Below are 27,307 nucleotides of genomic sequence, written 5' to 3' on the forward strand. Positions count from 1 at the left end.
TTGAGATTTGTATAATTTTTGGACAACTTTCTTATATATTTCATCGATTTTTCTTCCATTTACCATGGTTTGCAACTAGCTAGTCTCGATTTTCAATCGGCTCAAAACTAAGCTGAGGCAATCCTTTTCCAAACACTGATACCAGTTTAATTCAAACCTAACAATTTTATCACTTACTTATTGTTTTTGAAAGCCATCGTGACCCTTTCACTTGTTCACTATTGAATACTGATATCATTGCATTAGTTACACTTATCAATCACTTCATAAATAAATGGCATCACACAGGGTCATACTGGGTCTATTCGGTTATCCATTAATTAATTTCCTAGAAAGATTCCTACAACACCTTAAGTTTTAAAACGAACGCTTAGTTGGAGTCGATGGACACGCTCTCCATGTCTCCCCCTATTGTGCTACCGTCCTATCTCGATCCGCTCCGCTTCACAGTCTTGTCACATGTCCAAGCATTCCTGCAACGGTAGAGACATTCAATCCTAGTGTGAGATTGGCCATGAACATCGACCTTGGCAGCTTGGAAGCTCTCCGTGTGCCCGTGCAAGCTCGAACACCACCTACAATCGGGACACCCCCCCCCCCCCCCCTGTGCACCTCTCTTGATTGCACCTTCCACTATCTCCTCATGTTGAAATTAGGAGCAGCTTCAATCTACTCACACTGAATTCGGAAGTTAATCAACCTCCTCATGGTGAAAATGAGCTTCAATGGGAGAAAAAACAAACTCCAATAGGCTATAAGCTGCCACACGCTATCACTGCGTCCCCTTTCGCCCTGCGTAGATGATCCACCTTCCCCTCTTTGTGCGCATTGCCCTCTGCCTGCCGCCCTTCCCCCCAATTGCGTACTCCCTCAGGCCTCCCGATTGCTCTCCCTACATCACCATCGACTGCTCGACTCCGTCCTTGCGTCCTCCTCTCCCACCATTATCTTATCCCACATCTCCACCTTTGATTGCATTCAGAATGGGGATAACAAACCTGTATACCAAAACAATTGTAGACGAATGCCATGCACAGTTCAGAAGGTGCATGGGCCAGCCAGGATGAGATAGCAATGAGGATCATTGGCCCGCGTTGGATGAGATAGCAATGAGGATCATTACAGCTACGCTGCATGGCAAGTTCTGCAGACGAACGCCACTGTTATGCCACCCCTCACCTGCACACCAAATATACCAAGACGGAGAAATGGCAGCGCACATAGACCCTGCAGCAAGAGAGAGAGAGACAACAATATCTATCGCAAATAGACCCTGCACGCACGCGCGCGCACACACACACAGAGTGAGTTAGTTTACCCACCTCATCACACCGCCTTCGGCCCCCGCCCTTTCCCCCTTTTCTTCATTTAAAAATCCCTTGCACGTGTCATCCTTCCCTTTTTCTTCTCAAAAACCTTCTTGGCATCTAAGTAGATTTTGCCTTAAAAAGAAATGAAAAAAAGATTGTAGACAACAAGCTTTGCCTCAAACACACAAAGGTTTTTGGATTTTTGAATATGATTAAGGTAACAAAATCTGGTGATTTGGGTGCAAAACAAAATGACTTGGCTTTGCAACCTAAAACCTCCCAAGGTTAGGTAATCTATAAAGAAGATAACATTCCAAGTCTTTCGTTCCCATTTGTAGATTTTAGCGGCCAGACCCCACGAAGTAGAGCAATTACTGAAAAGATGTAGAAGATCCTTTGAAGATGTTCTACAACCAAAGCAAGTGTCAGTGTCAATCCCTCAACTTAAATCTTATTCCTAGTAGGGATGGCTCCCCAAACCACCTTTTGGATAAACATTTTTATGTAGTTAGGTCATTCGATCTCACAAATGGCATTAACACACTTAATACTTTTCTCCCATCGTACTTTTGATCAAATTTTCTTCCATATTTTAGTGAATGGAGCAAACTAGGCCGCTTTGTATACCAGCTTGTTCTAGGTGTCTTGGGCCTTTGGGAGTGCAAACACTCTATCTTTTGGTCAAAGCCAAGCTTTCCAATCTAACTATAACTTGAGCACAAGTGTAGGTGTGGTCGATAGTACTTCCAAGACTCTACTAAACAGAAGCCTTTTGTAAACCGCAAGTTATGTTAAATCATTAAGTGCTCCAATTCTTTCCGGCAGAGGTTTCCATCATCCCAGAGATGTGACAATTTAGAAATCCTTTGTTGACTCAAAAGGATTTTTTTAGAATTGTTCACCAACCAAGGTCCCTTTCTTGGTTAACAGTTCTAAAAAAGTCTTCTGAGTCAAGAAAATGTCAAATTGAGGAGTTTTATGAGCTCTCTTTTTGCTTTCTAAAAGAAACTTTAGTGTTGTGTTGGATAAGGGAGACTTTCATCGTTTTTAGTGCATGATGGAGATTTACTTTCATTTCACTTTCATTTTTCATATCATGACATGTCTTGACTCTTTTTGCATTCTATTGTTTTAGAATGTTAAAGTGAAACTTCACTTGCATAATTCTAGTAAATTCTATGGATACACACACAAACATATAGATTAATGAGTTTTTTATATTTCACATTTCATTTCACAGCGTCACATGGCTTGAGTTTTCTTACATTCTATAACTTAATTCTAGTCAATATTCAAGAAAGTTTCTTTTGTTAAGCGGCCATCGACTGAGTTTCTTAATTCCCACAAAGAAGCGAACCGGAAATACTAACATAAATTTAAAATTTGAAGGATTTTTGAACTATTTTCTCACATATTTCATCAGTTTTTCTTTCCTTTACCATGGTTTGTAACCAAGTAGTCTCCATTTTCAACCGGCTCAAGGCTAAGCTGAGGCAATCCTTTCTTGAACACTGGTTCCACTTAAACTCAACCTAATGATTTTCGACCGGCTCAAGGCTAAGCTGAGGCAAGTAGTCTCCATTTTCAACCGGCTCAAGGCTAAGCTGAAGCAATCCTTTCTTGAACACTGGTTCCACTTAAACTCAACTTAATGATTTTATCACGTTCTAATTATTTTAGAAAGCCACCGTGATTCTTTCAGTTGTTATAACAAGAAGAAGGACATGTTTTTTTTTTCTTCTTTTGAAAAGACTTTTAAAAAACAAGTCAATAAAGAATTAGTATATTTTAATTAATAGGTTTTGTTTAACTTTTATAGGATCGGCATAACTATTGAGCCAAATGCAACCCTTACAAATAAGTGCTAAATGTTGAACAAGGTTTCTCAATAGGGTGGCACGCATGTCCGGTTTGGGGGAATCTACAAAGATCCTACTGGGCAGGAGTGGAAAAAGCAAAGCCCAAGTCTTGGCACGTGGTGCGCAGGGAGACGAGACACTTGAGCTGGCAGCAAAAGGGTGTGGAAGAAAGATTTTTAAATCTTCTCGCAGCTCGTATGAGACGAAGTTGATGCTTGACAGAGAAGCCGTGAACCTAACCGGTAAAGTTCAGACCTTTGTGTGTGTGTTTGTCTGCACTATCAATTTTTTCATGCTGTTGGGTTGAAAGGGTCATTGTATTACACTGGGAGTGTCTGAGAGCCTGCACTGGGAGTGTTCTTTTCAATTGACGCTGCATGTGTTGTTGCACTGCTGCTCTTCAAGACACACTGGTTTGTGCTGGTGTGAGTTCATTGGTTGCTCTTGTTTTGTTCTGAGCCTTTGGAGTAGATTGGATTTGTTTTTTTCTTGACTGTCCTGCTACTACGACTGTGTGTCTTGTTGGTTAAGTGCGTTGAAGCATGCAATATTAGGCTTCTAGTGATTCCCTGCAGGCAGATGGTGAGGTTGAAAGCAAAAGCTCGTCTAAAGGGAGATGCGGCTGAGGCAAGCCATGCAAGGAAGAAGGAGAGGCAGGCTAGAATCATGGAGATCAGTGTGACTATCTCCGTTGGAGGCGATGACATAGATGTCTCACTGTTGTCTGCTATGCAATCGTTCCTTGAGAACGAGACTATAGTTGGGCTATGTGCTGTTGAGAGGGGTGGGGATCTGCTGCATTTGCACTTTCAAATGATCGTCCAATTGTGGATGAGCCCCTTGATTTCTACAAACAAAAAAATCAAGCAATACATAGGTTGGGATAAACATTCGCCAGATGGAGCCATTGTCCTCTGCGGCGGTTTGAAACAACGCAATATGCATACATTCGAGGGGATGCTTGGCTATTGTCTGAAGGATCACGGGCGGGAGCACTTTCAAATGGCTATCTACAATGTCGACCCAGATCAGATAAATAGGGGGGTCGAGCTCTATAGCTTGTATGGTGGCGATGAGTTGAAAAAGAAGGTTTGTCTGACACCAGTTAATATTTTTGATAGAGCATTCATGTTCTGGAAGTATAAGTTGATGCATCCACTAGGTAGCGACTTTCTGTCAACATTGCATAAGATGTTGAAAACGGGGAGATACTACCCGTCATCGTCTTGGGTGACACCATATCAAGGTCGAGGCATGGAGCTAGGGAAGACAAAAGTGCTTTGGAGATGTATGGTGCATCCATCAATGACAACATACCAAGACGTCGTCAGTGTATTTATAAATACCCAAATGTATACGAGCACATATCCAAGCGCTGATTGGTTTTTGTCTCGATGGCAAGGTGTCGAAAGGTACGTTGTAGGATACATGTAAAAGCAATTTGACTTGCATGGTTGATAACTTACAAAGATCTTGCACCCAACCCAGCAAGTGTCGTTCTCGGTGATGATGAGCATGACAATGAGGAAATTGAGAAAGACAGTAGCAATGCTGACTACATCCCGTTGCTTCACAAAACTAGAGTGACGACTGTTGCATGATACTATCTGTTGAGTTTAGGGATCTTCTCTTTTGCTGTATTTTGTTTTAATATGGTTACCTCAAGACAAACATGAATAATTTTGTTGTCTCTATGCAGGGCAGCGATGGAGCATAATCAAGAAACTGACTTTTTGATGGCAGCTGGAGAATCAAAGCCGGATGACCTATTGGACCATATTGATGACCCACAGCTAGAAAAAATAGAGGAACTCGCAATAGAAATTTTGCACCAACTATCTGGAGATGGCTTGAATGATGACAGATCTTTGCGGATGGAGCTAATAACAGCGAACCGTAGTCTCAAAGAAGCGATCGAAACGTACCAAGGCGAGCTTGCCGATGTTCAGATATGCGGGCTTGAAGAGAAAATATTCACACTGCGCAGGGAGGTGTCATGCTTGAAGACACAGCTAAATAAATTGAATGCACTCATAATTAAAGTTACAGTCATGCTGAACAAGAATAGTAGTCAGTAGCATTTCTGTTCGGACATGACAACCATGTATTTATTACGGGGCATAATTTTTTGGCTACTTGCAGAATTTGTAGCGCCACTTGTAATTATTTGCTACTCATTCCAAACAATTTTGACTCTGTCCTGTGTGCTGCCCCAATGCACAAGCGACATGCTTTGTTTTCTGTCACTTCGTCTCTATTTGTCTGTGTCTCAATAACTAGTGTTGTGTCTCTCTCTGGCTTTGTACATGTCTGTGTCTCGCAAGTAGTGCTAGCGAGCAACTGGCTGTTGTGGGTCTGTTCAGGTACATAAACGCGGAGTATGCGAGCTGCATGAGGTAACACCCAACGGCGCATGCTGAAGTTTGCGTAGCCTGAACGCCGAGCGAACCCTGAACTTTCCGCCCTTTAGCAAGCAGCCAAAGGTATCTAGCGAGATTCGCGTTATTGTAAGCCGACCCATTAGGCCTTTGCGTTTGGGTCGAGCCTCGATTGAGACGTGTTTTGTTCCAAGGTTTTAGTACCAAAATTACTATTGATCCGTACACAATCACTTAAAAGCTTAAAATATGTAGTGGGGTTCAACCCTAGGTTTAAAAAACTTTGCGGTGCCTCACTCTCAGTATGTGTGTGTGTGTGTGTGTCTTGAATATATATATTGAACCAAATGCAACCCTTACAAAGAAACAATACATTTTGAACAAGGTTTTCCAATAGATAATGGGTTCATACCCCTATTGGGACTCTTTTTGTTCCACAGTTATAAAAAAAAAAAAAAGCAGAACTCACAATTGTGAGTGAATTATATTGATCATCTCAAAAAAACTACAAGAACTTGCCATGCTCATGCCGAGCCATGACACCGTCCAGAGACCAAACTTATATCAGCTATCTGGGGAGCCACCCCTAACGACCTGCCCCCATGTCCTTGATACACAAAGTTCATTATCATGTTCTTCACTAATCTTCTGGTTTCATGATTTTCCCCTTACCTAAGCGTTCCGCTGACAACAAGGCACAGATAACCCTAGACCAATCATCCGAGTTTTGCTTGCCCCCGAGCATCCATATTAGCACTCTGCTTTCTTGTATAATTTCTGTGAAGCTTGCCACCTCAGGAGCTCCTTCGAACACACGGCGGTTCCTTGTTTGTCATACATTATGTAAAAAGCAAAACCTGATAATTTGAGTGCAGACGAGGATGGCAGGGCTACCCAAGTTCTTACCTCCAAGGAGTAAATCAGCCTTGAAAAAACCAATTTTCCATGTTCTTTGGACCCACTTGCAAGTTTTTCCTGTAAGGCCTCTGATGGCTGGACATCCATAAAAAGGTGGGTCAGATCTTCACTAGCCATCCTACACCCCAGGCATCAATCTGTCCCTATCCCTCTCTCTTGAATCTTCACCCTCGTCGAAAGAGCACCCCTAATTACTTTCGATAGAAATACCTTCATGTGATGCGGAACCTTTGGCGCCTAGATGTTCTCCATTACTTGCTCCCACCTTTCCTTCGACCATTGTTTTTTCCATATCTTGTTAAGGGGGCTAGACCAATTCTTCTTTAGCATCATTGTATGGTAAATGCCTTTAGAATAGGTTTTCCATAAGAGGCTGCTTCCGGGCCATTTCCAGGCATTCCAATCAAACTCCGAGTCACAGATTGGCATCACTGCACTGTCAAGCTCTTTCATCACTTTGTTGACTAGCAAAACCTCCAAGATATTAAGTTGGAATTGGGTTACCAGAAGTTCAGTGGCTTTCCAGCTCTTGCTGTTTACTGTCCCAGAAGTGCCCCAGTCAGTTCAGACCCTTATTAGTCAGTTTCCTGGCTGCTTCTACCCAATAGGGATTTTGCGGCAGATCTACAACTTTGGAAAGCCAAGGGGACCAATGCAGAATCATGGAGTTCTTGAAGTATCTGGTTTCTTCCCCCCACTTTAGGACTCCCGCTGCTCTGTTGCATTTTCTTACCAATTCCCCTGAACTGCCCCCCAGACTTAGGGTAGCCCACGTCAGGGCTAAAAGTTTGTCATGAAACTCTACCCCTCTCCACTTTCCTCCTTTCGAACCAAGTTTAGCTGCTTCTAGCTTTGATCATGATAGCCCAAGCCTGGTCTTGGTTAGCCAAGGAGACTACAAATTTGGCACAACAAGCTTCTACATGGGCCACAGGGTTGAGAATTCCGAGGCCTCCTTGATTTACTGGCCGAGCGACTGACTCCCAACAGGCCCATTGCCATGGCTTGGAGGACTTTGTGTTATTTTTCCATAAAACCTTTTTACCGGTTTTAAGAACTCTTTCCAGTGACATTTAGCCATCTTGAGAAGCGGGCTAGTGAAGGCAATATACGGGAGCATAAAGGCATTAATCACTTTTATCCGGCTTAGGAGTGGGAGAAGAACATACTCCCACCTACTCATTTTTGTTTTGATTTTTTCCAGGACTCACTGACATCTTTGTTTTTTGTGAGTTACGTCCACCCCCAAGGGTGTCCCCAGGTGTCTGAAAATATTCCCTTTTGTAACAATCTCTAATAGAAAAATTACTATTGATCAGTACATAATCCCTAAAATCCAAAAAGATTTCCATGTGTTGTGGGTTTCTCTCTCTCTCTCTCTCTCTCTCTCTCTCTCTCTCTCTCTCTCTCTCTCTCTCTCTCTCGCTCGCGTGCACACACACACACACACACACACACACACACATGCGCGTATGTATATAGAATGAAAAAATTAGTTTTTCTAACTTAAAATACATTTTGCAACGGTTCATAGATTTCTACAAAGACCATGCGAAAAATCATAGTACCTATGGACTTCCCATGTGGTGTGAAACATAGAAAGGAGAAAAAGTTAGCCATCTCTTCTTCAACATTAAAAACTATTGGGCTCTTTGATAACCACATGTCTAAATTCATCTACTCTGGAAATGTTCATGTTATTTTTTATGCTCGGGAAAGTGTATTTTTAGCATTTGAAGATCGAGGCAAAAAAATTTACCCTCTATGGAGGGATGGCAATAGTTATTTGAGCCACTACTCTTGGTAGGTTGTCATTTATTCATCAATTAGAATAATTTCTAAATGGGTCCACTTGCTAGTGTCCAACTTGATATTAAATTTACTACTTTGAGAATTTTTTCTATTAGCAATTAACTTTTAAGAATTTTGCACCATGTGATGCCATATTATTCATGAGTTGATTGATCAATGTAGTTAATGTAATGATATTAGCATTCAATAATGTAAAATTATAGAAGTCACATCTTTATATGTCATCAATCTTTATTGGACTACATAAGGAGTCCTTAGTAAAGCGTTGGATTTTTGGTGCAATTATGGACCATTGGATAAAGCTTGTGGATTAAAGACATGGCAATTTTTTTCTTTTACCTATTTCTGTTCGGTCTTTGTGTACCTCTCTCATTAAAGAGAGCCATTGCATATTGGTTTAGTCATTATTTTTTATGCTTTTGAAATATATTGTAATCTAAATAAGTCATTGTTACACTTGTTTCCAAAAAGTGTAATACTCTATTGTGACCCAAATTTTTAAAAAAAAAGCTAGAATGACTTTCTCATTTTTCCTCTAAAAAAGAACCCTCTTATTATATTCCTCTCGATAGCATTAGGTAGGCCATAGCGAACTTTCACCTTGCCATAAGAAAAAGAACTTGCTCTCAACTTGCTCTCTCTTTGTTAACAATTCTTAAAAAATCATTTGAGTAAATCAATAGTTCGATTGAGGAGTTTAATGAGCTCTGTTTTTATATAACTAGAACAAGGACAGCTTTTTTTTCCATTTAAAAAGATTTCCAAAAGAAAGAGTCAATAAAGGCCTAAATAAATCTTGATGGGTGGATAAGTTTTGTTCTGACTTTTATATAAGCAATATAACTATTGAACCAGATGTAACACTTACAAATTAGCACTAAATGTTGAACAAGGTTTTTCAATAGTTATGGGTTCAGTCCCCGATTGGGGTGCATTTGGTTCCAAGGTTTTAGTACCAGAATCACTAGTGATCCATACATATCCCTAAAAACACAATAAATGTTAAAATCTTACAATATGTTGCAAGGTTCAACCCTAGGTACAAAAACTTCACAGTGCCTCAAAGAGTAAGTGATCATGGATATTGGCTAGTTTAGGGTCGGCCCTTTGTAATATTTGGAGAGGTCGAAAGACACCTCAAGGCTCGTTGCAAACTTGAAGCTACTTTGTACGGATCTTGAATTCAATACTTTACCCACTCACAATTGTGAGTTTGCCGGTTTTGTTTTAATATCTATGGGCATTCAAAGTTTACAATCGGTGTGCATGAATAGTAGTTTCTTCTCTTGTGATAACTTTGCAAGTTGCTAAAATAAGGAGATTCTTTACAATGCCTAACAACCTACTACAAGGGCTTGTGACTTGCAAATGGACCCAATAACATATATTAAGGTGTGGGGATATAAGAAAGGCGGCACAACCAAAATCAAGGCGTGTCACGTTGAAAAGAGGCACTTACCGACACATTTGGTGCTCCCATAGAAAGCATTTGGTGCTCAATTATGTCACTAGTTGGGATTCCGATCACTATTTGGCTTGAGCATCAATATCACGTTTGAGGTTAGATACAACATAAGTGCTTGATTAAGGCTAAAGATGGCTAGAGGTTGAATATAATGCATAGGAGGCCAAAAAGTTAAGCGGTCTCATGATCGTCTACAATTGATGAGCCAGTAGAAGAAAAAAAAAGATGAGAAGAGAGGGACAAGGGGGCAACCTTGTCATAAAAAAATGTGTGGACTTTGAAAGCATCTCTATTTTTTGCATCCTTCACCACGTAAACGGACAACCATTTAGAGGGTGGTAAGTGCTATAAGTTACCCTTCGCTAATTGGGCATGGATTCAAATACGTTTACAAAGTTTACCTCATTGCTTATGCTATGTGGAGACATGCTTTCTCCAATTGGTTATCCCCCCCTTTATTTGGGGGATACAGAATTCCACAAAAAGCTCACCAAGGAAATGATTGAGAGCAACTTCGACCATTATAATACCAAGGATATACTAAGGATCATAATGTAGGGAAAAGTTTAAATCTTGCAAGCTCACAGCGAATTGGAGCTATAAAATACTAAAGCATTGTACAAAGGAAGAAAACGGAGCAAGGTGGATCACAAATATTGCACGTACTACCTAATCACTACAAGAGGTTGTGTGCACTTGTGACGCTGTTAGCGATGAAAATACATTGGGTTTTTATACTCTCCGACGTTGCTAAGACCGTTGCTATCAGCGTTGATACAAGAACATCGCTATAACCATCGCTACATGCATCGCTATAGCCGTCACTATATAGCGACGCTTACAGGCCACCTATAGCGACATTCATAGCGACGTTCGAGAGTAAAATTTTTTGGTGGCAGGCATCACCCATCAACCATATTGAATGTTTCAATAATAGAGTAAACCTAAATGAATCCAAGATAAGCTTAGATTCATGTTTGAAAGAAAGTGCAAGCTTAGATATAGACCCAAAGTAGTCACCCACAAGACAATATAACCATTAACTCCATCATCCATAGTATTGTTTGCATAATAAAGATACAAAACTGACAAAAGTAAATTGATGAAAGTAAATCAATGACAATTGTACACATCATAGGCAAAATCACTTTATTGTTAAACTTTGCAAATGTAATACTTACAACACCATTGTTATTATTGAGAAAATATACATGGTTTTCCAATAGTTACAAAAAGACGTACAAACGTCATCTCATGATACATATGCTATGACAAAAGGAAACTAATGCTATCTAGCTACGACTAGATTGACGTCGTCTAATCAGACGTTTCATTGCATTGAAGCGGCGTATCTGTCGGATTCTGCAAAAAAAACAATAAGACAACTTTCTGTAAGTATAAACATATAATTTACAAAACAATACAACAAATAGAAAAAAGTAAACCCTAATACTAATCATGCCGCTGCGAGAACTCAGAATGTTCATCAGGGCATTTAAGCCCTTTTTGCCTGCGTACTCGCGCTCGTACGGTGTGGGGTCACATCCCGTCACATCGACCACTATCCAAACATACAAAGAATTTATTATATTGGAATTTAAAAACCCTTAAATCCTAAACTATCAAACCTACAGAGCAATGCAAAAACACTTGCAAAATTGGCCTCAAATGATGCCCACCCGCCGCCGCCACTCCCCAAGTGGTGCGAGCTCCTTGTCTCGACTCGCGCTTTCGTTGCCTCCTTTTGTTGCTTCCACTTGTCAGGATTCTCGCGCGCTGCTCTCTTTGCATTCTTCCAATCTTCTTTGGCTATCCAATCTGGTCTGCTCTACTCACGCTTTATTGCTTTTTGCACTTCAGAATGCTTGTGCTTACAGTATTCGCGCATTTGAACCTTCATGACGTCTTCATTGAAGCGACCATCCCGTGTTGAAACGAGAAACTCGTCATGCAACATACTGATGACTCTGTCTTTTAAATCACCTGGTACTTCACTCCAGGTGTTTAGAATGTAGTGTCTAAACACCTGAGAGCAAAGACCACGCATGCACGATATCACCTTCTTGCCTTCATCATCCAAGATGATGCCGCCACTAAAGTCGACAGAGTAAGGCAAGCCCTCTCGCTGGTAACGCGTGAACCTGGGTGTCCCGACAGGGGTCTCTAGCGGCGTGTCAATGGGGGAACGGACGTCAGGTGTCTCCACAAGAGTCTAGGCCCCGAAGCGAGGAGTGTCGACTGGGGTGACTCCTGGAGGAGTAGGTAGTGGTGTGTAGCTGCTAGGAATGGCTGTCAGCCATGCAAAACCTAGAGTAGATGGTGATGCTGTGGCTGTTGTGGGGGTGGGAAAGAAGGAGAGGATAAAGAGCCTCGTCAAACACGAGGCGGTGTCGAGGCATCGGTGGCGGCATCCCCACAACAATTGCCACCGCCACCACTAGAGCGTCGGCGCCCAGACGAGTGTGAAGATCGTCTCGTCGACACCAAAGCTTCAGAGCGCGCTGATGCTCCAAAACAGAGGGAGACGCTAAAGGAGTAGGGACGCGTGATGGTGCTCCAGAGCGATGATGATCCACGTACCACTCCCTCTGCTAAGGTGACAAAGAAGAAAGAAACTCATCATCATCCTTACTGTTGACCGTTGGGTCAACAACAACACATAACTCAAGTTTCGTACCAAAGTCTTATCTTGTGTGAGTTATGAAATGCTGCGGATTATGGCTATAAACGTCATTTGTAATGAGTAGTTATTCTAGTTTCAGAAGCCGGGGTGCAATGGCACTTCTAGATTGTAAATACAAAGCCATTTGACCCTTTCAACCCCATTTTTGGTTAAATGTAAGGTAGCCTTAGTATATAAGGTACCTAGGTCATTTTGTAAAAGGAGACTTTAATCATAATAAAAAACTTTAGTGCTGCTGTCTACTATGTGTGAGAGAGAAAGAGAGTGAGCCTGAGCTTTATCCTCTCGCTACGCCCGGCTCGCTCAACACATTGGAGATTCGAATCCACCATTGATGTAGGCTCGAGGAGAGCTACACGACAACGCCAAGCATTCCACGCGAGACGAAGCGCACACGCCGACGCATCTACGAGCTATTTGTGGTCGTAAGTGTATCAAACGATGTCTATTTTCTGCGTGCTAGTAGTCTATAGAATCGTGGCGACATAAGCTACGCATAGGTACTCATAAATTTCAGTTTCGGGCACTTTCAAAATTCTACTCTGTCATCCTACGCGTTTTCCGCAGATGGGTTTAGAGTGTAGAAGCTTAGGGACAGGTGTATCCTAGTGAGGGGATGGTGTTCCTTAAGTTTCGTACAGATCTGGCATGATTAGGTGAGTTACCTTCCGTATGTGTGTATGTGGCTAGGTGGTGTAGTTGAGAGCAGTGAGGTTCTTGATTGTGGTTTAGTTGGCCTTCTAGAGTGTTGTATGTGTAGGATGGTCTCAGCCTGACAAGCTAAAGAGATTTCCTCCGTGTGCCTATCGTGCCATCTGTGTCCTCGATTGACATTATGTTGATCTAGGTAGTGTTTGCATGCACTTCATGGGTGTGTGAGTCGCTTCCTCCAACATTGGCGCCGCTGCCGGGGACACAAGGACCTAAGTAGGTTTCCTACTAACACTCGTGTGATGGTTGCTTGATTTAGTTTCGGCTAAAGAAAACGCTTTTTTTAAGTGGATCCGGAAGAGGATATTCCGCGATCAAGTGGATAGCCAGGAAGCGTGTGTCTTGCCGAGGGTCTGCGACTAGATAGGTTTAGTTAGGATCTGTGGACTAGAGTAGTTGTTGGTGGTCGAGTGATTTGTGAGGTGATAAACGCGTTTACTAGTCCGTGTGTGGCAGTGAAGCGTTTTTCTACTCATAGATGCAAAACCCCATATGATTTGTAGGAGTAGCTTTAGGTAAGTGATCCGATTTTGATCAAGAGCTATTCAACATTGAAATATTTGTTAAAGTGCTTGATTGCATTTGAAATCACGGAAAAGTGTGCTTTTGAGGGTAAAAATGCATTAAACAAGCTTTTGTGGATATTTTTGTATGAGTGACTGATGCTATGCATATAAAAGAGCATTTGCAAGGGTTCTGTGAAGAAAACCTACAATTCTGTAAACATAGACATCCTACGCGTAGGATGTCTCAAGGGGGTTCTGGAGATCAAATTTGAAAATTCAGACTACACCAGTGGGTTCAGAGGGTAGGTTTTACCCTAGTAACATATTGACTTGGGTGTCTTTCCCTATTTTTGTTGACCAAAAGCCAAAAGGCGGAGTCAGAAAACGTAAAATTCAGCAAAGGCTTAATTGAGTGATTTTTGCATGTTTTTGCAATTGTGAAGCATACTTGCACTTGTTGAGAGCATAAGGAAGCATCAGGGACACTTCAGTCTCAAAAAATCAGCAGTAGACATCCTACGCGTAGGATGTCTACAGGGTGATCTGGTGGAAATTTTGAAATTCTGAGTTGACCAATGTGTTCAGAAGGTAGGTTTTACCCTATTTTCACCTGGAAAGTGAAAATTTGACCAAATTTTGACAGATCAAAGCCAAAAGACGAGAACTGCCAGACATCCTACCCAAATTGTGTCCAAAGCCTAATTTTGAGACCAAACCATAGAATGACTCCATAGGCATGTTCTAAATGTTGTATTGAGTGCATGTGATAAATTTCATCTCATTTGGGTCAGTGAAAGGAAGATTGAACAGACTTTAGCATTTTTGACTGAAAAACGCAAGGATAGCTAGTTTTGGGGTCTTTTGACATCCAAATTAAAATCTAAGTATAGCATTGGGTTGCTGACATCAAAGGGAAGCTGTGGTTCAAGTTTGGGGCAATTCTAAGCACTTAGACATCCTACGCGTAGGATGTCTTCACCATGATTTAGCACTCCAATTCAACCTCTGAGCATACCACAGTGATCAACACCTTAAGGAGAGTCTGTGGTTCAAATTTGGGGCAATTCTGAGCAGTTAGACATCCTACGCGTAGGATGTCTAAGGCATGATTTAGAGGCCAAATTCAAACTGTGGACATAGCAGGGTGTTGTATAGCCTTAGGCAAGCCTCCTAGTCAATTTTGATCCAATTTGGAGTTGATTTGACTTAGGACTTCATCAGAACAGACATCGGGCTTCTGGAGCAGATTCTGGATCATTTGACCAACCTATAGGTGTCAGAATCAAAAAGTAAAAATAGCTGTGAGTTTAGCACATCAAGGGGAAGCTACAATGCAAGTTTGAGCTGAAACAGAGCAAAAAGACATCCTACGCGTAGGACGTCTCTAGGGTCATAAAGTGGTCAAAATTCTACTGTAGCCATATAGGGAGGTTCTAAGTGTCTCAAGGATTCCAGAACTTTTTTTCAAAAGTGAATTTGGATCTTGTTTGGCCTATTTACCAAGCAAAGACAAGAATTGTTACACATCCTACTCTTGAAGTGCACTAGAAGCTCTTGCAGCCTAAATCTTGACCTATTGGCATCCAAATTCAATTTTGAGTATACCATTGGGTTGCTGAGCACTAGGAGAAAATGGCACCTATTGATCAAGAAAAGCTTATCGACGACTTGGTCAAGAGGTTGATTCCTCTTGTAAGGTTTGATTCGGGAGAGCCAAAGTGGTGTGAAATTGAGAGAAAATGGACGAACCATATGGAGGAAGAGTGCTATTATAGCATGGAAAATGCTAGGGAGACGTATGTACAACCTGTTCCAGAAGCACCTACCCCACCTAGATACATTAGGGGGAATGCGCCAGGACCAGTAGGAGTTTTAAGTCCATAGCTTGTCTTAGGAAAACAACCTCCGCTGCCAGGTGCTAGAATGCCGGTAGACATGAGATACATGCCAATGATGGAAGCATCAAATAAACCAACGCCAGTACCAGCTACAATGTGGTATAGTAACCAAAGTGGGTACTACCCTTCGGAGCAACAAAATGTGAGAGAAACACATGGAGTGGTGAGGCCGGTACAACCTCCACCTCCTGGGTTTCAGTTGAAAGAAAGAAGGTATGAAATGGACGAAAGGACATTGAGATTCATTGCAAATAGTGGATTATTTAGGTCAAAGCTTGCTTATAGCCAAGAGGAAATGCTAAAAGAATCTCCTCAACCAGAGACAGATTGTCACAAAAGTCGTGACAACCACTTGGTCAAACAATGTCCTCATACGAAGATCATTGAAGTAAATGCCTATTGTCTTGAGTGTGGCATCACTCACTTGATCTCCGATTGCCCGAAAAAACCAAACCAAATCAGTAAAATGACGACAAATGTATCAGGGATTGTTCAGCTACCTAGTAGCTCAGAAAATGAAAATGTCGTACCAGTTCAAGTGGTTACGAGAGCACAAGCTCAAGCGAAAGCTAATGAGAATCCAGAGACAAAGAACACAGAAAGTGACATGAGTCCAAAGACAAATGATGGACCAAAGACAGACGCACCTAGTCAGAAAACCAAGAGCAAACAAAATAGTTGGAAAGCTAGAAAGACTAGGATGAAAGCACGCAGGGAACGAGAGCAAAAATCCCTAGCTGAGAAGCTTACCGAAGCTGAGAAGAAGATAAAACAATATGAGGAAAAGGAGGCACCTTCTCTTACACAGATGGTTAAACCTCTAGAAGAACCATCCACGGATGAGAAACCGAGAAGTGCTAGTTTAGGATGATCTGTGTTGGCAGAGAAGGTTAATGAGATATTAGATGCCCTCTTGAAAGCCTATGATGCGAGGCTCAAAAACAACCAAACCCAAGAACATAGGTGGATGACATATCCCTATGCTCAACTAGAAAAGCAAAGGTTTGAAATGTGCCAGAAAATGATTCAAACAACCGAAGCTTTACTAGAACCACCAGTTGCAAAACCCGAGGATGTGATCCGTGTCATGTCTACACAAGTAATCCCACCAAACCAGGAACTAAAAGAGCCAGATTCTAGTCATGAGCACATACCAAACCTCAAAGACCCAGCATTAGAACCAAGGATAGTACTGAATACCACGGATAACTCTTCCAAGGGATTTCACCAAGCTATACCTGAGGATTGTAAAGAGATAGATGGTCTTGACGAATTGTGGAAACAAGTCAGAGAGGCCAATGAAGCCGATGACCTAAGAAGAAGAGTAGACAAGACTGGTGATGAAAGAGGAGTGTTTCTACCACCAATAGAGGAATTTGAGACTGGATCTCAAATGAATCTAGACGTGCGATCGTATTGGGGCGACAAAGGATCTGTACAATCTATGGATAGTCAACCCCATTCGCTAAGAACACTACCGTCCTACATGGGAGAGTACGAGACCAAGTCAGATGTGGTTGCAGTCCCATCACAGAGACTGTCTCCCAACAAAGCCATCGATTCAAAGGGGCTAGTAGATATTCTATCTATCCTAGTCACCTATACTATGATGTTAGCCGAGTTGCTCAGAATAAGACCAAACATGTGGGCTAATGTGGGTAAATGTCTAGAGAAATTTGGTGTCAAAACCCCAATGACTCAAATCGAGGAAGTCATCAAAGAGATTGAAACGCCTCAACTAAATACTAGGCCAGTGCCATTAAACAAGGTAGGCGAGTATTACAAGGGAGAAGAGGGAAACACCACCCTTCCTGTGGAATTCAATGGTGTAAAAACCATGGCAATCCTTGACAGTGGAGCTGGTGTGGCCATTGGAACCAAAGAGTTTTGGAAAAAATGGGGAAAACCTGCCTTGATATCCACACAAATGACCCTGCAGCTTGCAGACGGACACAAAGAAAAGCCCCTAGGATTGCTAGAGAAAGTACTTGTTACTTCTTGTGGCATTGAATATGAACACGCTTTTGCTGTTGTTGACTTTGGCAAGAAGAACAACTATGACATCATTCTGGGAAGACCATTCATGCAACAATTGAAAATGGTCCAAGATTGGGGTTATGACCATGTATACCTGAGACATATGGAAACCATAACAAAGATAAACTTGAGGGACCATAGCTATAGGGATGTGACGAGAACACCGATTGAGGAGTTTGATTCCGCCACAGTTTGATCCCAGAACCATTTCCTGAAGAAGAGTTAGAGCCTTTTGGATGGGAACACATCTTGGCTACTCTGGACGTGTGTGCCGTGGAGGATGCTCCCACAACAAAGTTTTGTGATGAAAATGGCTATGATGTCGTTTCTTATTTTGCAGTAAGTGTAATCCAAGAAAACGAAGAGAACCAGACATCAACAAGCTCTCGAAATAAGGAGCAAACAAAGAAATGTGGAGAATCAAAAGATGAAGAAGACAACGAGTTCTATGACTCTGTAGAACACTTCGAGCTTCAAGAAGATCAACGACCCAGGAATCAATGTCATCGCTACACAAATAAAGTGCATCAAAAGTGGATTCCAAAGTCCTCGGTGAAGACATAGCCACCACAAGCATCCTCATACGTGGCTCTTAATAAGGATGCAAAGACTCAGCTTCTAGGGGGAATACGACCAGAACAACGAGCTAACAATGCTCTAATCAATGGGCTAGAAAAGTCCTCCAAGAAACTACCACCCACGAGCAAACAGACAGTAACTTTCCACTACCAGCCAAAAAATCAAGGGAAAGTACAAGAAGTCAAACTTGCGGAGGATAGTAGCGATAGTGATGAATCTTACGACATCCCCTATCATCAACTCAGGCCATCACTATCACCAACCCCTTCAGCAACAACCATGACAGGTCAAAAGAATAGGACAACAAGTCAAAGCCAAAAAGCTCGACAAATCTGGATACCAAAAAGCCAGATCGGCCAAAAACAGATATGGATCAAGAAGACAAAGATCTCTAATGACAAATCACAAGATCCAACACCAAAACAAAAACAAGGAGAGCGTGCACGAACGGGTAAGAATATCACAAAGTCGCAAGCTTTCACAACTCAAGTTTGGACTCCAAAGAAGTTGATTCAAGCACAAAAAAGTCAGGAATTCATTTGGATTCCAAAACAACCACAGTATTCACTTTCAAAGCCTAAATCCCGTCCCCAACAAAGCGTACAAGGGCTGAAGCAAAGACCACTGTTGACTCACACAACAAAAAGGTGGATCCCAAAGAAGTCTCTTCAAACACAAACAAAGCACGGGCAAGTATGGGTTCCCAAACGAGAGCTAGCAACAAAACAACCAATAATCGCAAAGAAATGGGTCCCAAAGAAGAACAACAAAACTGCTGTCAGTGCATCGCCGCTTGAATTCTTACAATTCTTCCTACGATTACAGTACAGTTAGAAGAGAGCAAGTCGCTTCAATCAAGCAACGATACAGGAGCTTCAAAGACCATTACATTGCTTAGAATAGGAAGCCTCGCCAACAAATGCCAATAAGCAAATTTCTTATACCCACATCTTGCACAACATAAATCTTTTCCATGCATTGACTGTGTATGCATAATAGGGCTACATTACAAGGCCTGCATAGGCACAACTTTTAATTGCCCAAGCACAACACATACACTTTGCGATACCCTGTCGTAAAGGATGACTCCAAAATAGGAAGGGGGGAGGCATTCTGAATGCGGACCTAACATTATGACTATTAGAGGGCAATGTTTTGTGAGCTGTATTGAATTTTTGCGTTTTATTGTGATAATTTTTTGCCGAAATTTAGAGTATATGCCCTCATAGTAGTGTTACAGAGGAGTATGGGAAAAAAATCCATATATGAGCCCTGGGGACATGTGTATAGTGTACATAGCATTTAGATTTCTATTTGAATGATTTTTCTTTTGTTAAGTTTTTTTAAAGATTTTCTTTGTTTATTATTAAGAAAAAATAAAAAAATCCATAATCCAGATGAAGAAAAGACTGACGAGAGGCCTGAGCACTACAAAGAGAAGAAGGTACAGGGAAACGATGAAACTTCACGAAGTATGTCTCAGCAGCCACTACAACAGCCGAAGAACTTGTCACAAAGCAGTGTCAACATGCAACCGACAAGTCATACAAGTCAAAGTCGAGTAGCTAAGCCACAAAATGAGTGAGGTGTTAGTCCCAAAGCTTCAAGTAATATTCTCTGTGGTCTAAGTGCCTTAGCTATTCTAGGTACTGCTCAAGCTGGAAGAGTTGAGCATATTTACGTTGTGTCGCTCATCTTGGTATAGGTGAGCAAAAGAGTCGAAGTCTAAGTACTTAAGTCTGCTGAAGTGAAGGAGAGGGTCCAAAAGACACTCACGTACTGAGCACAGTGAGATACAAGTGCATAATTTTCTACATCGATAACCCTTCTTGGAAAGGTGGAAGCTATTGAGACATCTTTTGATATCACATGTGCTACATTTATTCCTCCAAACACCCATCATCTCCTTCTTTCACATTGCATGCTTTTGTTGACAAATTTCTCATATGCATATAGAGTGTCCCATAAATGGCACTTGCATCAGACACTCTTTCCGTGTTTCACCCAAGCACTCACCTTTCATGAACATGTACTTCATGTTCAACTGCTCAACTCCAATAAGAGCGTATAACAAAGGCATTTTTTTCCACCGGGTTTTTTTCCCCTTTGGTCATCCAGGTTTTAGACCCTAATCTAAAGACACCTATCACCATCCTCTTGTACACATTCCTTCTACATCAACAATAAGGAAATGCTACTCAAATCAATTGACAACTGAATTGGAGCACCAATTTCATATCATAGCATACTTCTCCTCAATGGCGAGTCTAAGAATAGCCTACAATGACAAAACTGTAGACAACACTAACAACATGATTGCACAGGAAAAAAGAAGTCCCCAATGAAGAAGAGCAGACATAAAAGTAATCAGAGGATCTCAAAAGATGAATGGTTATGATGATAGATGTCCGCTCTAATGGATCATAGTTCTTGTTGTAGTTTGACAAAGTTACAAGCAGTGCAACAGATGAAGCCAACAGTTGAAGCCAAAACGACAGCAAAGACCACATCGCCATCGACAATCAGGTCATGTCAGTGACGACATGAACGCGGAAGGGGGGAGTGTTGACCGCTGGGTCAACAACACAACATAACTCAAGTTTCGTACCAAAGTCTTATCTTGTGCGAGTTATGAAATGCTGCGGATTATGGCTATAAATGTCATTTGTAATGAGTAGTTATTCTAGTTTCAAAAGCGGGGGTACAATGGCACTTCCAGATTGTAAATACAAAGCCATTTGACCCTTTCAACCCCATTTTTGGTTAAACCTAAGGTAGCCTTGTATATAAGGTACCTAGGTCATTTTGTAAAAGGAGACTTTAATCATAATCAAAAACTTTAGATCTGCCGTCTACTGTGTGTGTGAGAGAGAGAGAGTGAGCGTGAGCTTTATCCTCTCGCTACGCCCGGCTCGCTCAACACATTGGAGATTCGATTGCACCATTGCTGTAGGCTCGAGGAGAGCTACACGACAACGCCAAGCATTCCACGCGAGACGAAGCGCACACGTCGACGCATCTACGAGCTATTTGTGGTCGTAAGTGTATCAAACGATGTCTGTTTTCTGCATGCTAGTAGTCTATAGAATCGTGGCGACATAAGCTACTCATAGGTACTCATAAATTTCAGTTTCGGGCACTTTCAAAATTCTGCTATGTCATCCTACGCGTTTTCTGCAGATGGGTTTAGAGTGTAGAAGCTTAGGGACAGGTGTATCCTAGTGAGGGTATGGTGTTCCTTAAGTTTCGTACGAATCTGGCATGATTAGGTGAGTTACCTTCCGTATGTGTGTATGTGGCTAGGTGGTGTAGTTGAGAGCAGTGAGGTTCTTGATTGTGGTTTAGTTGGCCTTCCAGAGTGTTGTATGTGTAGGATGGTCTCAGCCTGACAAGCTAAATAGATTTCCTCCGTGTGTCTATCGTGTCATCTGTGTCCTCGATTGACATTATGTTGATCTAGGTAGTGTTTGCATGCACTTCATGGGTGTGTGAGTCGTGTCCTCCAACACTTACCTACATTAAACACACGAACATTTAATCTTAATATTGAATGAATGGAGAAGAAAACATGGACAAATAGACAGAGAGAGAGAGAGAGAGAGAGAGAGAGGACTCATAAAGGGGGAGGGATTCCTGTGTAGAGAGATTTCATTGAATTTCTGTGAATTTGTAAAAGCACTGCGCTCCGGGTGCGATGAAGACTGAAGTTGCAATCGCGAAGGTGATTCGTCTCTGCTCATAGATGCTGCTTGCCCCACCACTAAATCTAGTTGATCGGGTGAAAGAGACGCTAAGAAGCAGTAGTAGTGCTTCTTAGCGTCTCTTTCACCCGATCAACTATATCTAGCGGTGGGACGAGCAACATCTATGAGCAGAGACAGATCACTTCCTTCGCAATTTCAGCTTCAATCTCCATCGCACTCGGAGCGCAGTGCTCATCCTCCCTGCTTGTGAGAACATACCTAGAGCATACGTACCTGGAGTGGATGCAAAGACCATTAAATACAATGACGCAATGACGCATATAGACAGGAATGGACAAAAAGCCACGTGAATACAATATATATTATAAAACGGAGCAAAATTGTTCAAATACAATATTTATGGCTTTAAGAGGTCTCTCTCTTATCTTCGCATAGCTCAACATAACTTCCTATATCTATATAGAGCTCTCCGTTTAGACAGATGTCCTCCGTTTCATTTTGTAGATCCTCTGCATGCACCCCAAAGAGAGTAGCAGCTTGATGCTCGTCTGGCACCACCTCAGCGACTTTTGACTGAGCATCTTCTCCGATCTCCTCCATTGATGCCGCTGTGATTAGCACATGGTAGCCTTCATACGTCCGTGCACTACAAGGGGCTACCTCTATGATGTACCACCAGTTTGATGCAGACTTTGTAGGATGAAATATCACCTGCCAGAGCCACATAACTTACATGAGAGCTTCCAAGCACATAACTTCTAAAATTGGATGTTAACTATCTACATACTTACTTGTTCACAATGCTCGGGTAGTACGAAAGTGTCTCTTAGGTCAGTCCATTTCTTAGTTGAATCCACCTCAAGGAAACCAGACTCTCCACTATGCACAGTAGCGTTGCGACCCTCCATGATTATCTTGAACCATTACATGTCGAACAAGTCGGCAAAAAATCCTCTATAATCGATCCTCAAAATATATTGTAGCATGCCGAAGTAAGTGAGTTCCGCCACCATAGGATCTGCATCAGAGGACCGTTGTCGACTAGACTGTTCAAATTTTGCCATGATTTCACAATCTTGAGTAAAACACTTTTTGTCGATATGTTCCACCCTAAAATATCGACCTTTACACCATGCTGCTGTGTACGACTTATACTACAACCAACAAAGATTATGAGTGGCCGTTCAAACATCTAGAAAGTAACTAGTCGTACATTGCAAATTTACCTTGGTTGCGCAACCTCGAGAGTACTCCCACCCCTCCTCAGTCACTTCTTCACCGCACTGTTGTGCGCTTTTCAATTGGTTGTGCAACCATCTTAAGCTCATGAATGTTGGTAGGCTCTCCAGACCCGCGGGATAGTGTATCAATGGTCGTCTTCCCCATCTCCACTCGATTCGTGCCCTTTGTCGCTCTTGCTTTGCATTATCATAATGTGAAATCCACTTTTGCATCACTGGATTGTGAAGCATGCAAAATTGGTTGATTTTAGCCTCTAGATCTTCCATCATCTTCTTCTCAACACCGAGATTGCACATGACAATCCCATATATGCGCTCATTGTTATGTATGGAGCCTCATTTACCCTTGTAATTTTCTGTGGTAAAAGCGCACATTTGTAAGGCCCCCATTATGAGGAGAAGCCATCGTGCGTGAAGGAAAATCACTCACCGGAAACCAAAATTTTCACGGACAAGAATCAGGGGCAACTTTAGGGGCCTCGGGGGCGGAGGCCCCCGAGACTTTTTTTTTCCCTTGTCGAAATATTCCTTTTCGCCGGAATATTATGGTCGAACGGCGACCGGAAAGTGGTCGGAAAACAACCGTTCGGTTGGCCGGTGGCCGGTGGTTGGAAGTCAATGGCCGTGGTGGCTGGTGGCCGAATTCAAAAGCGGACTTGTCTTCTCAAGGGCGGCCACACATGGGCGGATTGGAGGGTCCGATTTGGACTTATTCGCACAAGGGCGGCTACACATGGCTGCCTCTCATAAGAGAGGGCAACCCTTTTGGCCTATAAAAGAAGGTCATTTCTACACACATTTCATAGTGTGAAGTTGATGCAACAAGGTGAGTGTGAGGTGGTGAGAGTGAAGCAAGGTGGGAGCTCTATTAAGGGTTTAATCCCTTTGTAAACTACTTCTTCTTTTGAAGTGCTAAAGCCATTGAGTGGCTGCTTTCTCGTGGACGTAGCCCACATTGGGTGAACCACGTATATCGTGTGTACTCTCTCTCTCTCTCTCTACTCTATAATCTCTTGTGTGTGAAATCTATCTCTCTCCATTAAGTAATCTACTCAAAAAACTATTTAGCTACGTCTTATTTCCTAACACTCATCATCTATGGTTCGCCATAGCGTGTCATGGGCTTTATCAAATCCGTCTAGCCACTCTCCAATGTAAACTAGAGACTCTCATACCAGCCAACCTTTTGCAATGCTACCCTCCGGACGTGCCTTCTGATGCACATATCCCTTGAGCGTTTTCATGAAACGTTCTAAAAAGAACATCCATCTGGAATGTACTATGCCAACTATTTCCACCTCATCAACTATGTGAACAAGAAGATGCACCTGAATGGTTAGCATGGTAGTAGAAAGTGTTTCTCAAACATGCACACAACCTCCGCAGTGTTTAGTTTGGCGAATGGTATGGAGTCTATGTTGATCTCCTTTTGTGAGATCCATTGCACCAACTTTTCAAGTTTGTAGATTATGTTACGAACGTCAAGAGATAAACATCCCTCAATGGCCACCAATAAAATAAACTGCAAAACACGTGTAGCAATGATATTAAAGTCCACACACAAATTTGTTACACAATTCCCACTATGATATATTCAACTTCAAACATACCTGACACATTTTATGCCAGTCGTGTGACTTCAAACTAGTAAGCTTTCCTTCTTTAGTAAAACACGTTTGGAGCGAGTGCATTACATCTGTGGGGGTTGACACAGATCGAATGGTCTCTTTTACTTTGCGTTCTTGGGCTCCTGTGAAAATCCATGGCGCTTTAGGGAGGTTTATTGATCCATCGGATGCTGTCTGCGGCAGCCAATATTTCTTCATACGATCCACATTTCTAAGGTCAACCCTGGCTCCCAAAGTATCTTTCTTGCCAGTCAAATGGTCCTAGAGCAGATTACCCACATTCTTGAATATGTGCATTGGATTGAGCAAGTGATTGGTCATGAGTCGGGGCCAATATGGTAACTCGTACCATAGAGTGAGTCTCTTCATCCCTGGGGGCAAACCGTCATCACACATCTCCTTCTGCTCTAACCATGCTTGTGCAGCCATCCTCGGTGGCTCTCTTCCCAAAAAGCCATCGCGTAACACATGATTCTCTGGAAGATACGCTTGATGACCTTCGTAGATTTGCTTCTTCAATGAGGGCGCCTGACGTGCATTCAGTCTAGGTCCACATGTGACACATGCTTTGTATCCGCTTGTTTGAAGCCTTGCATGTATAAACATGATAATAGATAAGCTTGAGAAAAACCAAGATTTAGAGTGTTTGAGTTTGAGTGTAAATCACCTGTGCATTCTGTTAGTCCGGGATAGTCATGCATGGTCCACATTAGAATGCCTCTGAACAAAGCATTCCGTCGACCTGTGTGTCGGCTCATATCCACCACTTCTATGCCGATCCACAATTGTTGTAGCTCTTCCAATAGTGGACGAAGATACGCATCCATATTTTTCACTTTATATTGCCCCGACACAATCAAGCTTAGCCATAGGTGCCCCTTCTTCGTAGTCAACCACGGGGGAATGTTGTAGTTGACGATGACAACGGGCCATACACTGTAAGATGTTGATCTTTGACCAAATGGATTTACACTATCCATAGCCAAGCCTAGGCGCAAATTTCGAGCTTCCCTGGAAAAATCCGACCATGTTTCGTCTATATGTTTCCAAGCTGCACAATCTGCAGGAATCCGTAGCACACCATCCGAATATTTATTCTCCTCATCCCATGATGCTAGGGCGGCTATGGACTTAAATTCAAAGAAATGCTTGATGCGAGGAAGCAGAGGAAAATATCGCAAAACCTTTTGTGGAAGTTTTGTTCCGTGGTGATCTACTCAATATCTCTCGGAATCACATTTCGGACACTTCTCCATGTCTATGTATTCCCCTCTGAAAATAATGCAATCGTTAGGACAAGCATGAATCGAATTGTAATCCATTCCCAAGTTTTGCAAGATCTTTCTTGCTTCCTCTCTGGAATCTGGCATCACATTATCAGCTGGGAGTAATTGCTCTTTGAGCAATCTACACAATGAAAAGAATGCGATGCAATTGTGTAAGTAATCTATCGGATCATTATACATCTAGAGTTTTTTATTAAAGTAAACACATTGTAATAGATCACCTGAAAAGCGCTGTGACGCTAGCGTCACTCCATCCAAACTTTGTCTGCATGTTGAGAAGAACCAGAAGCGCCTTCAATGTAGACACACGTGCTCCATCATACAATGGCGTATGGGCTTCACTTTTCATATCATCATAAATAAGTATTTTTGAATCTATGATCGTCTTGATCATTTCATTGATTTCGAGCTCAAACATTGCCTCGTTGGGAATGTGATCTGCATGATCATCCCCCGAGTTGTCAGAGGCTACATCTTGTGGCCTCACATATGCTGCTTGACCAAAGCGCATGCGAACATGTCTATTGGGTTGCAAGATTGCTGCCTGTTGGCTAGTGTCAAAGTCCGACGAGTTATAATTGGCAACAACTCGATCTATAATAGATGGATCGAACTCGCTAAATTTGTGAATGTGATGCAAAGAAACGCGTCTTGTCCGTCGCACAGCATGCTTGCATTGATTACAAGGACATAAGATCCTCATTGAGAGATAGATGTTTCGGTTGGACGGCCCCACATCCTCGTCACTACTCATAATGAGGTAAAAACCTTATGACTTGGACATAAATCTAATATTCTATTGGCATCCTCCGTCTTTTATCTCTCTCTCTCTCTCTCTCTCTCTCTCTCTCTCTCTCTCTCTCTCTCTCTCTCTCTTTGTTCACACTGTAAACTACCTCACATTCTCTAGTCATGTCCAATCCCCGCACACCTCGGTCTAGAGGTGCATGGAGATCAGAACCACCGGGTTATAATCTTGTCTTTATTGGTCAATGCCTATATTTGTGGGTATGAGAAATCTACACACCCACGTCTACATGATAGTGCATGTAGTGGACAAAACCCCTTTGCCTCTTCTCTAAGCGCTGTAGCATTTCACAACATCTTAACATCTTTTCATGGTAGACCTTTGTTCGAGGGATTACTTAGCACATTACATGTTGGCCATCAATCTGAGTATCATGCCGTTGAAAGCTTTCCAACTTAAGGTCGCATCCGTAGAGAGAAAGAGAGGGATCACCGTTCATCTAACTCTAATTTTTTAACCGTAATCTCGAAGGTAGACTCTAATA

The 27,307-nt window shown here is 42.1% G+C and overlaps 1 protein-coding gene across 1 annotated transcript; it reads left to right on the plus strand.

Moving 5' to 3' along the window:
• Positions 1–3,835: 3,835 nt before the first annotated feature.
• On the plus strand, positions 3,836–4,603 carry LOC147452054 (uncharacterized). Its single transcript, XM_086518872.1, has one exon. The coding sequence runs from the start codon at positions 3,836–3,838 to the stop codon at positions 4,601–4,603; it is 768 nt and encodes a 255-aa protein (XP_086374998.1).
• The last annotated feature ends 22,704 nt before the right edge of the window (positions 4,604–27,307 follow it).

This window comes from Adiantum capillus-veneris, chromosome 8 (assembly GCF_014529385.1).
Source record: "Adiantum capillus-veneris isolate H3 chromosome 8, ASM1452938v2, whole genome shotgun sequence".
Lineage (NCBI taxonomy): Eukaryota > Viridiplantae > Streptophyta > Polypodiopsida > Polypodiales > Pteridaceae > Adiantum > Adiantum capillus-veneris.